Source organism: Melospiza melodia, chromosome 2 (genome assembly GCF_035770615.1).
Source record: "Melospiza melodia melodia isolate bMelMel2 chromosome 2, bMelMel2.pri, whole genome shotgun sequence".
Taxonomy (NCBI): Eukaryota; Metazoa; Chordata; class Aves; order Passeriformes; family Passerellidae; genus Melospiza; species Melospiza melodia.
The window spans coordinates 80,117,762-80,133,081 of NC_086195.1; the positions used below are offsets into that span (position 1 = coordinate 80,117,762).

The 15,320-nt window shown below is 39.3% G+C and overlaps 1 protein-coding gene across 1 annotated transcript in view; it reads right to left on the reverse strand.

Moving 5' to 3' along the window:
- CRYL1 (crystallin lambda 1) overlaps window positions 1-15,320 on the reverse strand; it is a 50,992-nt gene that overhangs the window by 25,090 nt on the left and 10,582 nt on the right. Inside the window, exon 4 of the mRNA XM_063149006.1 lies at window positions 3,747-3,908. Coding sequence (XP_063005076.1) covers window positions 3,747-3,908 — 162 coding nt within the window. The remainder of the gene's footprint in view (window positions 1-3,746; window positions 3,909-15,320) is intronic.

Sequence of the window (15,320 nt, forward strand, 5' to 3'; positions counted from 1 at the left end):
GAGCTACACCAGAGATGACAGCACTCAAACAGTACTGCAAGACTTTATTCTGACTTGAGGAACTGTTTGCTCAATATTCAGGCTAGTTGTTGTTCTAAGACATATGGTCACCACCTGTCTTTCCAAATAAAGCAAGGCATTTCCTTTTAGACAGTCAGGAACTTTATAGCGAAAGTATTGCAAAACACCACCTGTAAAATGCAACACTTAACAGATAAGCAGCTACTGGCCCCAAGCCTGTAAATATATGCTAAATACAGTAACAGATATCACATAAAACATACTTTGAAAATGTTGCAGAACAGGTTACCTTCAAACACTGTACTTAGAAAAAAATAAATTACCTCTCCCTGACTCTTCCCAAGTGTAATTTCTCATCAAGTCAAGACCTTTGTGTTATGTATTTTTGCAGTAAAAACCAAAAAATGCTAAAGAACATCGTGGAAAGAGCTAAAAGTTCTTCAGGTCATAGTGTTACAGACAGTTAAACTGCATGCATTCTCTTTCCAAAGCAGCAGTCCTTCAGCTGTACTCGTAAAGGTGCTAAATTCAGCTCTCCATCTAGCTCCAAGCAATAAAACGGGCTGACATATAATAAAGTTACTACCAGGAACAACACTGACATTTGAAGGATGGCAATTAACTACTGATTCTTTCTTCGTGCTCCCTTATAGTCAACTACTCTTGACCATGCTCCTGTAAATGCAAGGACAGGATTTAGTCACAGGAATGTGCAAGTAGCCTTTCCTCCCTGCATGTTCTTTCTTTTCAGTATTTACATGGTTCCCTTTCCTGCAGGGTCTGACATGTGCTCTAACTACTGATGTAACACACTTCATTCCTTTTAGAGGGCCTTGTGTCCCAATACAGCCTCTCTCACATCGATATTTTTGGCACTGCCATCAGAAATGCTGAGAACGGTGTGGTGGATGGACACCATCCAGTGGTGCCAGGCAATTGAGCAAGACCCAAAGCACTGCAAGCATCAAGACATTCTCTAAGGCTTAAGTATATCACAGGTTCCAGTCAGAAAGAGGACAGGTAAATAGTTGAGAGAGACTAAGGCTATTAAAAATTTCTTGGAAGATTACTGTTGACAGTGATCTTATTGAAGTATTCCATTTCATGAACTTGGCACAGGGAGCATATGGGTGTGCTCATGAGCACACTGAGGAGACACAGGAAGGCAATTTTTCAGGAGTGAGATAATAGATATTGGTAAAAACTGAAAGTAGTAGAACATAGATGAAGTAGGGAATGGGGGAAAGTTTCTGAAAATGAGAAATATTTCAGGGAACAGAAGGTCACCTTAGCGTAACAAAGACACAGCTAAGAAAGGAGATAATAAAGAAAATGCTGAAAATAATTAAGTTACAGAAAAGCTGTCAACAAACATAAATATTAATTTTAATGGACTAGTAATAAGATTGGAACAAAAATTAGAAGACACAAACAATTTCTAACAGCAGTAGTGGAGTTTAAAAAAATAATTGGAGAGAGTTTAATCATCTTTTAAGGTTATTTGACTGCAGGGTTTCCTGTGCAACAGGGGACTTCACTCAGTGGCACAGTCTCCTCTAGCCCCATATTTCTAGTTGTGTGGTCTAGCAGGCCTATACAGTACATGAGAAGAGAACCACCCTGCAGCAGACCCCTATTGATCCATTGCCTGAAACTGCTTTCAGAGAACAGCTGTATCTGTTTTGTATGTAACATAAGGATTGTGTGCTTTTCTATCATACAGCTGTGCTGAGAGATTCTTTTTTTCTAATTACTGAACCATGTTAAGCAAAGGGATGAACTGCTTCTGCCCTTTGGGCACTTCATTTCATTTTACCTCAAAACCCTCACTCATGCCAGAGGCTCTACAACTTTAGCTTTTAATTCTTCTGGTATATCAAATTCCACACTTGTTTTCAGTGTCTTGCAGAGCTGCTTGCTTCCTGCAGCCATCAAATCCTACTACTGTGTTCAAGATCTTAGTAAAAAATAAAACAAAACAAAAAAACCCACCCAAAGCCAACAACTTCTACAAAGCAAGCATGTTTCCTGATGCAGATGTAGAAAGGCCCCTGGAAGAGTACAGTGCTTTACAGCTTCTTTGGTACACTCAGTACAGCTGAGTGAAGCTGAGATTACTACAAAAACAGTCTCATTTGGACTGCAAAGCCATTTGGGAACAATTAGACATTTTAAGGTACTCCAGAGCGTTCATTTTGACAAAACACACATCCTTACAACAGAAATGCAGAAAATGTTTATGCAGAGACCACCTTCCCAGATCGGATAAAACCTGGTTTCAGGAGTCACTTCTACAAAGACTGCAGTTCAGACTAAACAAAGTCAACTGGTACAGACCAGCTTGGGAAAACAGTAAGAAAGAGTACAGTAAAATCAAAGACTGACAATCATGAAGCCAGGAACCAGTTAAAAAAAAAAAATTGTATAGTTACTTAATATAGAAATGTTACAGAGACATTATCTCTTCTGTTGCACTAGAGAAGACTACAACCCTGGAAGTAAGAGATAAGAAACTATTGAACTTTAGACTGGAGAAAGGCTAGATCTAGGCACAGATACATATTTTGAAATTTGACCTTTTTTATAATTAAAAGGGATTGAAAACTTGTTATACAGAAGAAAAACAAACCAAGCCTTTTGTTCCCCTTGCCACACAGGCACCCCAAGGCACAGTGGTGGTGGAGGTGTATCAGAAAGGCACTGACCAAATGCTTTGACACTACAGCAGGAGGCTACAGGTAGCTGTAGAGACACTACAGTGAAGCAGCGCTGTATTTTTGTGCTCTTGTGCATGCCCAAGGAATTTACTTTACTTTACATTTACTTTACACTCTGAGGGATGCCCTGGAGAGATATCATGTAGTTACCAAACTGCAGAGACCACAGCAGCACCTCTCTTCATGACAACAGTCCTCTTTAACTGATCAGCTGACCACCCAACTAACACTGGGTTAGCAAATTCATTACCTTCTTGAATAGTGGAAAAAAGAATCCCAGTGACGACCAAGATAAAGTGCTCTTCCATGTGGAGGAGAGATGCTGCCTGGCAGTTCCAAACAGACCTCTACAGAAGCCCACAAATGTCTTTGACCATTTTGAGGTTCTGCTGCAACCTCCAGTCATTCCATTTTTGCATCACTGCCCTGTCCAGATTGGTCATGAAGCATGCAAATTCAGCTCCAAGTCCAATTTGTTCCCTTTCATCATTCCTGAATTCCTCTTTCAGAAATTAAGGAACATTGCTTCTGCATCACAAGTCTGAAGAAACTGGAGGCTAGATTTCCCATCTTTTATCAATATAGCCTGACAAGCACATGAAGCTCAGTGTTTGGATTCTTACTGTTACCCAACAGAAGCTAAGAAAGGATACTAGAAAAGACTAACAATGACACAATAATAAAGTAGCAATGTTATGAGCTTGTACACAAAACATAGAATTCCTACATTTTGAAAGCCACTAATTTGAGAAACACACAACAATATGAGCACAACAACTCACACAGAACATATCTTGATCCAACAGCATGCAACATGCTACATCCTCTCAATTTTGTAGATTAGTGCTGCTGCTCGCAGAATAACCAAACTACAGCTTTTTTGAAAAATTGACCCTGCACACTAACAATTGCACACAAGAGCCCCAAACACCCTTCTGAGTCTTTCAGACTGCAGGAAGGAGTTCGGGCTGCAGTTAACACAAAAAGGAAACATGCCATCTTACTTACAGGATGTGACACGATGCACTGCTTAACGTGTTTAAGGCCAGTGAACAATTTGCTGGGTAAGAGACAAGAGGTCGAGCTGCTCAAGATAACACTGTCACCCACAATAAGATCCAACTGACCAAAAATCTTCTTTTTCAGTTCCAGATTTTCTGGAGTGCATTCCTGGAATAAAACCAAAAAACAGTTTTAGAAGTTATATAGTTCAATAGTATCTATCTATACACATCAGACTTCACTGATCCCATCCTGGACTGACACTTAGGAATTCAGCACAAACCATCTGTTTTAATCAGCCTAGATAAAACAGTTAGCCACTAAAAATATCAAAAATATCTTCCCACAGTTGAAGAAATGGAAAGCCCAAGAGTTTATGTACAGCACAAGATGGACCACCACACCCTACAGGAGATTTAATGCAAAAGAAAATATTCTGTGTTGTCTAAAATACAGACTTTAACTCACACAGGGAGATAACACAATACAGAGGAATAAGACCTGGTCTCCACTTTTTTTTTAAGAGTATCTCACATGATAGAAGTCAGTATTCTCTCTAAGACTAGATGGAAATGAACAGGTGTATTTCAAAGGAAGAAAAACTTACGAACTCCAGAACTATGGCAGGAGATTGCAAGGTACATCTCTGCAACCTTTGCTTAAACAACTCCTAGAGTTGAAATTAAAGAAGATACTTATGCATTTTAAGTATGAGGGTCACTGAGAAAGACTTCTGAAGACCATCTGAAGTAGAATGAATGCTATCAAAACCCCTACCAAAGCCACTGAGCACATTCAGATCTACATCACTGTGTGAAATTTTACATGTGAGCCAAGAGCCACAACCTACAATCACAGGATTCCCAAAGTTATCTCCAGGAGATGCCTGAGGGACAGCATGCAAAGATCCACTAGTCTGGGAGGAGAAGGACATGGGATAATAACTACAGTGGATCCCACAAGCAACAGAGAAGTCTTCACCCTATGAGAAGAAAATGGAGGAAGAAGGCCAGCCTGTTTCCAAGGGGTTTTGGAAGAGCTTAAAAAATCCAAACAGGTTCCCAAAGTTGCAAAACATCAGCCTTCCCTTTAAAACACAAAGAAAATACCTGCTCTTTTCCAACTCTAACCTTCTCCTACCTGCCAGTACTTCATTCTGTCCTTTCTGTTATGTTGAACTACACACAGCAAGGTTAGAGGGAAAGGCTACACATTTGATGTAATCCAAAATTTACATTTAACATCTGCTGCTTCAGACAGACTCTGTGGCAAGAATGCCCAGGGCCAGAGGTTTTAAACCAAAAAATGGGTTAAAAGTAATTTGAAGTCTTAAAAAATAAGTTGCATGGAACAGTACTAAAGGTTCTATGATGCAAAAGCGATAAACAGGGTCATTTAAGAACTTCAGATAGAGCCCAAAGTATTAGACAGCCTTATCAAAACAAAATGATACTCTGCTCATAGTTCCAGAATCCCTGCTTGTTGGTTAAGTTTAAATAGTTTCTTTTAGTGAAGCCAAAGATGATGAGAACTCTGCAGATACTGTTCAAGCTAATAAAAGAGGTGCTTTGAATAGGTTTGTGAACTTGAAACTCTAAGCCTGCTCTCACATCAGATGATAATCAAAAAGGCAAACTCAAATCTGCTGGAAACTCAAACCTGCCATGGTTACGTAAGGTTTCTGAATGGGCCATTTGCTTGGAGTATTTTGTATAGTGTCACAATTGTATTCAGGTTGTTGGACCACTGCAATAAAGCTTCTGTTCTCAAGCATGCAATTATTTTCTAAGAGACATCAATTCCCTGAAGAATAGGGGGAAAATTAAGCTCTAAACAATCCATTAAACAGGAACCTCACTAGCAGTCAGTTTTGAAGCCTGGAGAGGTCTGAAGCTATTCTGTTTACCATGAGAAAGGGAATATCAGAAAGAGAGCAGGTAAGATATGGGTTTAAAGCTACCACAGTTTCTCTCAAAGAATCAGTGCAAAGAGGTCAGCATGCACCACTATGCATTTTAAGTGACACTGTATATTTCTGTGCCCGTTTCTTAGGGAAGATCATACTTCTCACTTGCAGAGAACAGTAAAGCTTTATTCCAAGGCCTGGTCACCTAAGGTTGCTACAAATCTGGCTTCCAATTTAAACTTTATTAAACATCTCTTAAGAGCCTGATCAAAACATGACAGCTGTTAATTTTTAAAACCCATCTCCTGGAAGTGTTGTATTGAATTAAAGGCTTAGATGTAATAGGAATTTCACTATTCAAATACATGTTCAGAGAACACACCACAGCTGCTTGAACCAGTAAAGAACTACATAAACGCACGCTAGACTTCCTCCCTCGCTAACTGATACACCACATGGTGATTGAGGTCTAGTCATCCCTAAATAAGAAACTGCACTCACATGACACAACCCCTGTACATGGAGTGTACAGCCAGTGAGTTTCATCTGTTTAAATCCAGTGTCTCTGTGTTTTTGTATAGGCCTTTCTCACCATGCCACCCACCATCTGTGCTCCCACATTCATCCACGCTCATCTAAATGCACAACTTCATTTTCCTATATTTAAGTGCTGGCATCTCCCCAGGTTCTTCCCAGCCATTCTCAAATAAGCCAAGATAGCAACTCCTCTGTAACTTCTAGGAAAACACTCCCCAAAACACTATCTTGCAAAATAACTTTTCCTTATACTATCAATGAGAATTACTGCTGTAAATTGAGCATTTATTACTACTGGGAGGCAAAAGAAAGAAAATATGGCCTGAAGCAAAGCCCTGCAACCCAGTGGTATGGTCTAAAATAAGTAGACATCCTACACAAGCAGTATAAGAGGAAAGCCAGATATTTAAACTATGCAGAAGGTCAGAGATTAGCAGCCACTCAGCAACAAGCAAGGCACTTTCTGTAAAATCATCTGGAGCTGCTGTCACAGGGAGCAGCATCAAGCCTTCCCAATAACAAGTATGGAGTTTGATGGTAGTCATCAGCATTAGGAATCACTGAATAAAGAAGTCTGAAAGCTACAACTGCACAACAGTGAATTCCTACCTCCTGACTAGAGGCTGTCTGGTGCAAATTCAAAACATAAACAAGAAAGTCTTTCTTCCCTGGCAATCTTAATATGAAGGTTTATGGTAATATATACATTCCTGCAAGTGAGGACAGATCTGCCTTGAGCTCTCCTAGACCCACCTTCATTGCAGGAGTCTATCCCATACCACGGGACTCTTCCAAGTAGATTTTGGCCCAACCAGCCAAAGTTGTCCCTCTTGAAGTCTAGGGCTGTAATCCCAGTTTTTGTCTTGCTTCTCCTCTCAAGGATCCCCAACTTCACCATCTCATGGTCACTATAATCAAGACTTCCCCATGACCTTCAGATCTCCGACCAGTTCTTCATTGTTTGTGAGGTCCACCACAACATGTCGTCTCTTCAAATCCTCAACCACCTGTGTTAAAGTTACCATGAACGTATTCCACAATCCTTCTGAATTCTTTGTGCTCTCCTGTGCTGTCCCTCCAGCAGACATTGATGTGGTTGAAGCCCCATCATGAAGACAGAGGCCTGTGAATGTGAGGTTTCTGAAGAAGGCCTTTTCTTCCCAATCAAGTGGTCCATAGCAGACATCTACCACAAAGTCTCCCATATTGATGGTCCTTCTAATATTGACCCAAAAGTTCTCAACTGGATCCTCAATCAACCCAAGAGAGAGCAAGAAACACCCTATTCCCCTCCCACAGCTATTCACCTTTGTCTTGTACCACCTAACCCCCAAGAGCTGCATTTCACTGCCATGCTACAGCTGCTATAGCAAGAGCACCCTGTGCCAACTGAGGTAGAAAATTCTTTTCTAGAGTTCTGCAACTTCCCCTTTCCCAGTAAATTTAGTAAGGTTTTAAGTAGCAGGTAAGTTGTTTAGGAGCTATGACTACTTTGACTGCAACAAGAATCCTCCTCATCTTCTGCTGTTTAGTGAGGATCTCCAAACGTGCCACAAGCCCCTGCTCTGTTTACACACACATAAAACTTACAGCATTTTAAGAAGCCTCAGCTTGTCAGTGCTGTGATTTAGCTGATATTTTTAAGGCATTCCTGTAGAACAGTTCCCAGAGTCAAGTGACAGCAATCCTCTCCTCTTACAGAATGAGACCATAGCAGCAGCTTTCAAAGCACCAAACTATCCCGCAAGCTGGACCCAGACTGTCAGCACTCCTGCAACAGGAACCACATTATATCCAGCTTTTTGTGGGAATATAAAGAACTTCACAGGATTAGGAGACAAAGAGTCCTGCATGTTAGAAAAGGAGCTTTTCTGAAAGCTTGGTGCCTAATACATTTCTACAAATACTTCCATTATCTTCTATAGTTATAATTCACTAGAAAAAACTTCACAGAAAAGACAGGCAAAAGACAGGCATAATTGTTTTACTTTCAATCTAACAAGTCACTTGAGAATGTTTTATTTCTAAAACAAAGCCTGATTAATATAAACCTACAAAAAGTTTAGGCCTGTGGTTTTTTAAACACATAAGCTGAATGATGTTTAAGACAGACATTAAAAACACCTGAAAAGGAGATCTGCAAATTTAATGAAATTAAATAGAGATTTCAAATTGCTATCTATAGCAACTGTACAGTCAAATACAATTATTCCCTATAATTTTACCATACCTAATTAATATAATAAAGGATTCTTGTAAAAGCCTCTTTGAAAAAAGTACATATGCTAAAATAAGCCCTCTGCAAATTAAGCCCTGCCATTTGACAACCAGTTCTCTTTCCTCCAATATCACTGGCAAAGCTGAGGTTACTGAAGTTACCAAAGCAAAATTCCATCCATTTGTTCCATCTTGCGTATAGACTGCTGTGTTTTAGTCACCTTTTTATTGAATCTACATCAAATTATATTTTAAGCAAAAGAATGTTTAAAACGTTCACTAATATCATTAGTATTTCAGTCCTAATTATTATATTTCTGTTTAGGCTTTTGTGTTGATATGCTGGTTTGTTCTGTTCCTGCAGGGTTCAGGTGTGTATCTCCATTCTGGAAAAGTGAAGATGCATCTTCTATTAAGGAAACTTGAGTGCTTTTTTTATTGTATTCCATGTCAGACACTAAAATGCACTCCAGTCAATAAACAAGAGTCACACACATGAACCTGGGGAACTACACCACCTGCAATTAAAAAACATCACATCTTGACTGCAGAGGCTGGGAGTTCAGCTAGTGAAACAAGCAGAGACATAAAACTGTATTTTTAATATCAGAACAAATTATTAAATAGAAGTATCAATTTAGCTTCTGATATTACTGTTAGCCAATAGAACTTAGCTCAAATATATATGTATTTAATACATTTAATAGATTTGGTGATTTCACAAAATTCAAAATCATTACATATTTCAAATGCAAATACTTGACTTGACTCTCCTCAAAAATAGTTTTAGATGCACATTTTGAGGTACTTTATAGATACTATGTGCATCTAACAGTATACCAAGACATTATTAAGACAAGGTGACTAACAAAAATTAGTTATTTCAAAGATGGTAATGGGAAAACATATTTACTTCAGTCTCCTTTTGTAAAGTGTTGCTACCCTCCTTGAGGATAAAGGCAGGGCCAGCAGCTGGGTAGGAGGCACACACACTTTTGCATGGCTTTGAGATTAGACACACACAGAGCTGTTGTCAAAGGAGGCCCCAGGCTGTTGCACACCTTTCAGCGCGGTGTTAAGATTTTGATCAGTGAAAATTAGGTAGAAGGAGGGAAGAAAACCCAAAAAACAAACCACCACAAAAACCCCTGAAACACTTGGGTGTGAGGCAGAAACCCAATCCAGTGGGATACACACAGGGGAGCAGGAGCTCATCAGCCTGTCTGTCCTCTTCCCACAGCAGACACTCATTCCACCAAGTGGGTACACAACTTCCTCCAAGATGGTCTCAAGCTCATGAACAAAACCCAAACCATTAACAAAAGTATCATTTGCAACAAAAGCCTCCTTAGGTGTAATCCAACTCTAGTTAGTCCAAACCAAGCCATACAACCTTGACAACCAAGACTTTTATTTTGAACCTGAACTATCTTACTAACTACTGCTATCCTGTAAACCAAGGGTACAAAGGCATCGTAAGGGCAGAAGCTCCTTTAACTGAAAAGCAGACTAGCTGTTTTTTAGGCATGGGAATGCCGTATTATCACCATGTGACACAATTATAAAAAATATGAATAAAGTACAGGCATGTGAATTTCCCATCCCAGACCTTCAGTCATAGACTTTTGATGAGTTATGTATGCACTGGAGCAAAATGCTGAACATGGGAGGAGAAGGAATCACACCACAAGAGAATTTTAAGAACAGCTTAACACATTTTTGACAGACAGTTGTCTAGGTATGACTGATCCTGCCTGCCTTTGGTCTCATCACTAGATAAAGAAACTTCTTGTAAAAGCAGTCATAAAAGATCAGGTAAAGGCACCAGCACTTTCAGGCTAACCTAATTTAAAAAAATAAGTTAGGGCTATAAATCACTTTTGATCTAGAGTGATAACTTCTTATTTGTCTTGAACATATGAGCTCATATGAGTGTGAAATCTGATGCTTCATGAATCACTACCTCTTGAGTGACATGAAAGACTGTTGACTGCAAGATACTGTGCAAGTAAACATGGAGGTGAAATCCAGCACTTTGTACTTTCCTACATTTCATAAACATACTCTCTAAAGAATCTGACCAATAAAAATATCAAGTTACTGCCATTTTATACTGTTCAGAATAAATGACCGAATTACAAGTGTCCTTTCAACCTTCAGCAGAAAAAAACAGGATTTGTGGAGGTACTAGTTTTGAGAACTACATTTTCCAAAATCACACAAATTTGGGAGGGTTTGAGGGGTTTCTGTGAGAGGCTTTTTGGCTGTTTTTTTTTTGTTTAAAGCAAATACAGCAAATGAAGACAAGTTTGCTTCTTCTCCTGTTAGTATCATGGCATGAAATGATCCATCATTTTCCATGACGTTCACATGTCCAACAAAACTTTCAAAAGGCAGACAAGTCGATCAGGCTGCGACAGTTGAAGATCCTTTTTGTTCCCTCAGGAAAGGGCAATAAGATCTCAAAGTAGTTGACTGACCTCCACCTCCCTACATCTTCTCTCAAAGTACTAGATTTTCTGTTTTTCTCTACCCTGATCTCATCCACCCTGAAAAACAGGGAAAGTGATCTAGGAAAGGCAATGGAAACACAACACCACCCCAGAAAAGGGACTAGGGAGCAATGGAAGAGAATAGTTGTCAGGCAGGATGACAGTTTTGGCAATGACAGCTTCCTGAAACAAGGACCAAAACCATATTCAAGACTGTAATGGTAGGTGACATCAGCTGCTATATGCACAGAATAGATGGGAAATAAATGTTAAAAAACTTGGAAGGACGTAAGTCCATTCAGCAGCAGCACTACTACAGTGACACTGGCAAGCTGTTTACCTAAACATCATCTTTCAGTTCAACTCAGACACTGACTTCATAAAATGTTTTACAGCAAGTCTTTAAGGTCTGATCATTTAAACCTTTAAAATTAGAAAGAATTTTCTCAAAACTTCTACAAAGACAGCAAGTCAAGTTCCGTGCCTAAAACCTGTTCTTAAAAGCCAAAACAGAACTTCTGGTGCCTCAGGCCAATGTATAAGCTCTGTAGGGTAAAGCCAGGCCTAAGGTTACATTTGCCCAGCTGAGAGCAAACAGACCCATGTTTGTCTGTCCAGGGCTCAGTTCAGAAGAAGCCATGTTACTGCAATGCTTGCACACTCTGCCTGCCAGCAGTTTTGTTTTCACAGAGATCTGTGACTAACAGAGCCTCCAAAACAGTACGGTCTTCCAGCCTATGAGCTCAGGGCAGCTGAAGATATCTTCACCCACTGTCTGCAGACATTCCCTCATCCCCAGAAGTAAAAGGGTTCTTGAAAGACATCAGGAAAGCCAAACAAAAGTTACAAGCAGAAACTGGCAAGAGACAGTCAAAAACTAACTTCTATGACCAGAGACACAAGATACCTGTTGACAAAGCTCCAAAGTCAATGCTGATTTTGCACCCTGAAGGCACCACCAGACTTTCTGAAAGCTGTTAACACTGTTTTTAAAAATATGTCTAACTGGAAAAGATGAAAGAGCAAGCAACATCTGAAAGATACCAGGCTGAAAATCTATTAGTGTCATTATCACCAGCTCAACAGCCTGCGCAGGTGTAATGGGGGAAAGAAGAGAGGGGGCAGAACACCCTCTCCTTTTAAAGGGGTGGGCAGGAAATGAAGATACTGTTCTAAGGCTTTTAGGCAGAGTTCTTTCAAAAGTAAAAAGGATAAATACTTCAAGAACAAAAGCTGTAAGTTAAAAGCTTCACCAGTCTGTTCTTGCCCAGTCTGTTCTGTTCAATGCCACAGCACAACAGACAGGTTCAGAGATCACCTCTCAGTGACCTTTTGTGTCCATCTTCAACCAGCCCAGCCAGCCCTCACAAGTCACCAAAATACACAGCAGCTCGGGCATCAAGAGTAACATCTTAGCAATGGTTAGCTATCTAATCTTCCTCTGACAGCTAGCAAACTTTATTGTTCTGTTAGTAAATTGTTCAATTTAAAACCTTTGGTTTTGTCTTACTAGTGTTGTGGTAAAAGATCATACAAGTGGTGCACTTCTTTCAATTTATCTTATTTATGAACTAGACACATGTCCACTAAAATCTGGTTTTAATACTCAAAGGAGAACTAAGATGTTCAGTTCAATAGTCACATAAAGACAGAAAACAAATGTAATCATGTATTTATGCAGGAAAGCTAAGAGCACAAAAATAATAAACATTTAAGTCACCCATGATAGTCCCACACCAGGAACATTCTAGTACAAACGTATCCATTAATTTATCTCCATGGAGATTTCAGCTAATGGAAAAGTTATTTCAGAATTAAAGCTTTTAAGTGATATAAAAACTTGCAGCATACATTAACCTACATGCTATAGGCTATGCACTTATTGCAAGTTGCACAGGAAAGTTCTGAGAAGTGAACTCACGTGAATACTTAGGTTGAGAGCAAAACACAGACTAATTTCCTTCTGAAGTTGATGTAAAGCATGCTAAGCAAGGCAAATTACTTCATGAAAATGCTCTGGAGAGAGAATATATAACCTTTTAAAATGTTCAAGACATCACTGTTATAAATTTTCTTCTCAGTTCTTCTAATTATCTCTTGCATCTTTTTCCCATTTGTATCTTCACTGATTTAACTTGGGAAGTTTCATTTTTTTATTTTTTTATCCCTTGTGTTTGAAGTTATGTCCTATAACTACTTGGAAGGCAACTGTCTGAAGAATTTACTCATGGAAGGCAAACATCAAGAAGTTTTTTAAAGCTTTTAGTGGACTTAATCTACAAAGACCAGATTTAAAAAGAAGTTAAGATTTAACCAACTGATATCCAGGGTAAAGAAATGGAGTTCTCATAAAAATTCTGAAGTAAGCTAAGCAGTAGGTTATATCATTAAGCATGAAAATTGAGTTCTCTATATTTGACTAAGATTAATGCAACCAATATTTTATTTTTAAAGTAATTAAAAGTCAGAACACTTGCACTCAGAAGTTACAATTAGTACATTTTGTCCTTCCACATTCAAAGCTGCACTAAGCAGCATTTCTTAAATGTAACATGGTTCAGTCATAAAGTAGTCTACTCACTGCTGAAATAAGGCTGTGAGCCTAGATTGTTTCATTCTATTCCACCACCCTCCTTTAAGAGAAAATTAAAGTCTATTTCAAATAAGTTGCCTGCCCACTTCCATTGTGCATTTGTTAAGACTTTGAATAAAGCTAAACTTTAATGCTATAGTTTGGAGACCTGATACAAATAGTGCCAACCATGTTTCACATGTTATCCATGGGCATATTGCAGCTATTTTGTTTCTTTTTATTGATATACTAAATACTACGTGTTTAGAGACATCAAGAAGACTAAGGGAACATAAAATAGTGCCAGAAAGCTGCAGTTACCCCAGGTACACTGTTGTTGTTTGGAGACTACCAACACAACACCACTGAATTCAGCTACCTGAAAGGAACACCCAGGTTCTCTGAGGTGCAGGCTGGTAGGACAGCAGGCAACAGACTGAAGTTGCAACAGGAGACTTCTAATTAGATATTAGGGAAAAGTTGCAATGACAGTAATCAAACATTGTAACACGTTACCCAGAGAGACCAGAAGTGCTTACCCAAAACTCAACTGCACAAATTCTATGCAAGCTGATGCAAGTTGGTCCTGCAATGGGTTGGGCCAAATGAGTTCCACAGGCTCCTTCTAACAGAAAATTACTTTGATTTTGCAACATTTGCCCAACGCCCATTTTGTAAATGAACTGATAGTGGCGGGACCTTGATTTAATCTGATGTTGCATGCAAGACTTTGTTCAAAAATCTTAAGATTTTGTCAAAGACCCTCTCTCATGGGACCAATAACATACCAGAACTCAACATCCCTGCCAGAGCAACAAGACTCAAGAACTTCATCACAGCTAGCTTCAGTTCAAAATAAGATGATAAAACAGAAGTCAGAATGTTAAAGAGATACAAAGTTGACACTAAGAAGGATCAGATCCTTACAGGTAGCATACAGGAGAAAGTAAGGACACTATATGGCTATACCAGGTAGTAAGAAATGCTTGAAACAGCAAAAGAAAACAAGAAGAACTATGAGATACTGGAAACAAGAAGACAGCCTTCACAAGCAAAAGGTAGGAAGAACAGTCAGTTCTTACTCACTGGAATAGGCTGGCCAGTGCTGTTTCACAGACAGCTGTGCCCTTTGTTACATCCATTCATAAATGACCTGTAAGTTAGCTCATGAAATTTAAGTTGGCCATCATTATTACAAGCACAAGCATTTGCAGAAGTTGTTTACAAGACTGAGTGATTGGACTATAAATTTGCAAATTAAATTCAGTACAAATAGGCAATACATGCATGAACACAATACTGCAAACTAACAAGTTTCGAGCTCGCTAGTGACGAAAGAGCAAGATACTCTTAAGAGTAAGGGGTGAATATATAGTTTCATGCTATGAAGAAAAGGAGTGAACACAAAGCAGTGTACCACTGTAAAAAGCTAGAGTACATTCACAGCTTGACTTCTGCATGAGGCTTTGCCATGCCTCCCATTCTCTCCTCCTCACTTCATCAAATTGGGAGGAATAAAGGTCTGGAAGTCTTTGCTCTTTTCAGTTCAGTTTGTTATTAGGGTTATGTTGCAGCTGATCAGACTGGGAATTTACAGCCTGAAACAGTGTAAGCTGTAAACGAGAGTGCAGCACAAATCCATGTAGAGACAGCTAAGGGTCCAACACTGGAATAATACTGGGAAGCCATTTAGGGTAGAAGATGCCGATCCTAATGAAAACACATTCATACTTTATCCCAGAAATGATCCCAGATTAGCCTATTCTCTGCACTATGTCCAATCCAGTGAGCATATTAACAATTAAGCAGCCATAAACTGGCTGTCCTAGCAGCTCAGCTTGTTCTCCATTCCACTT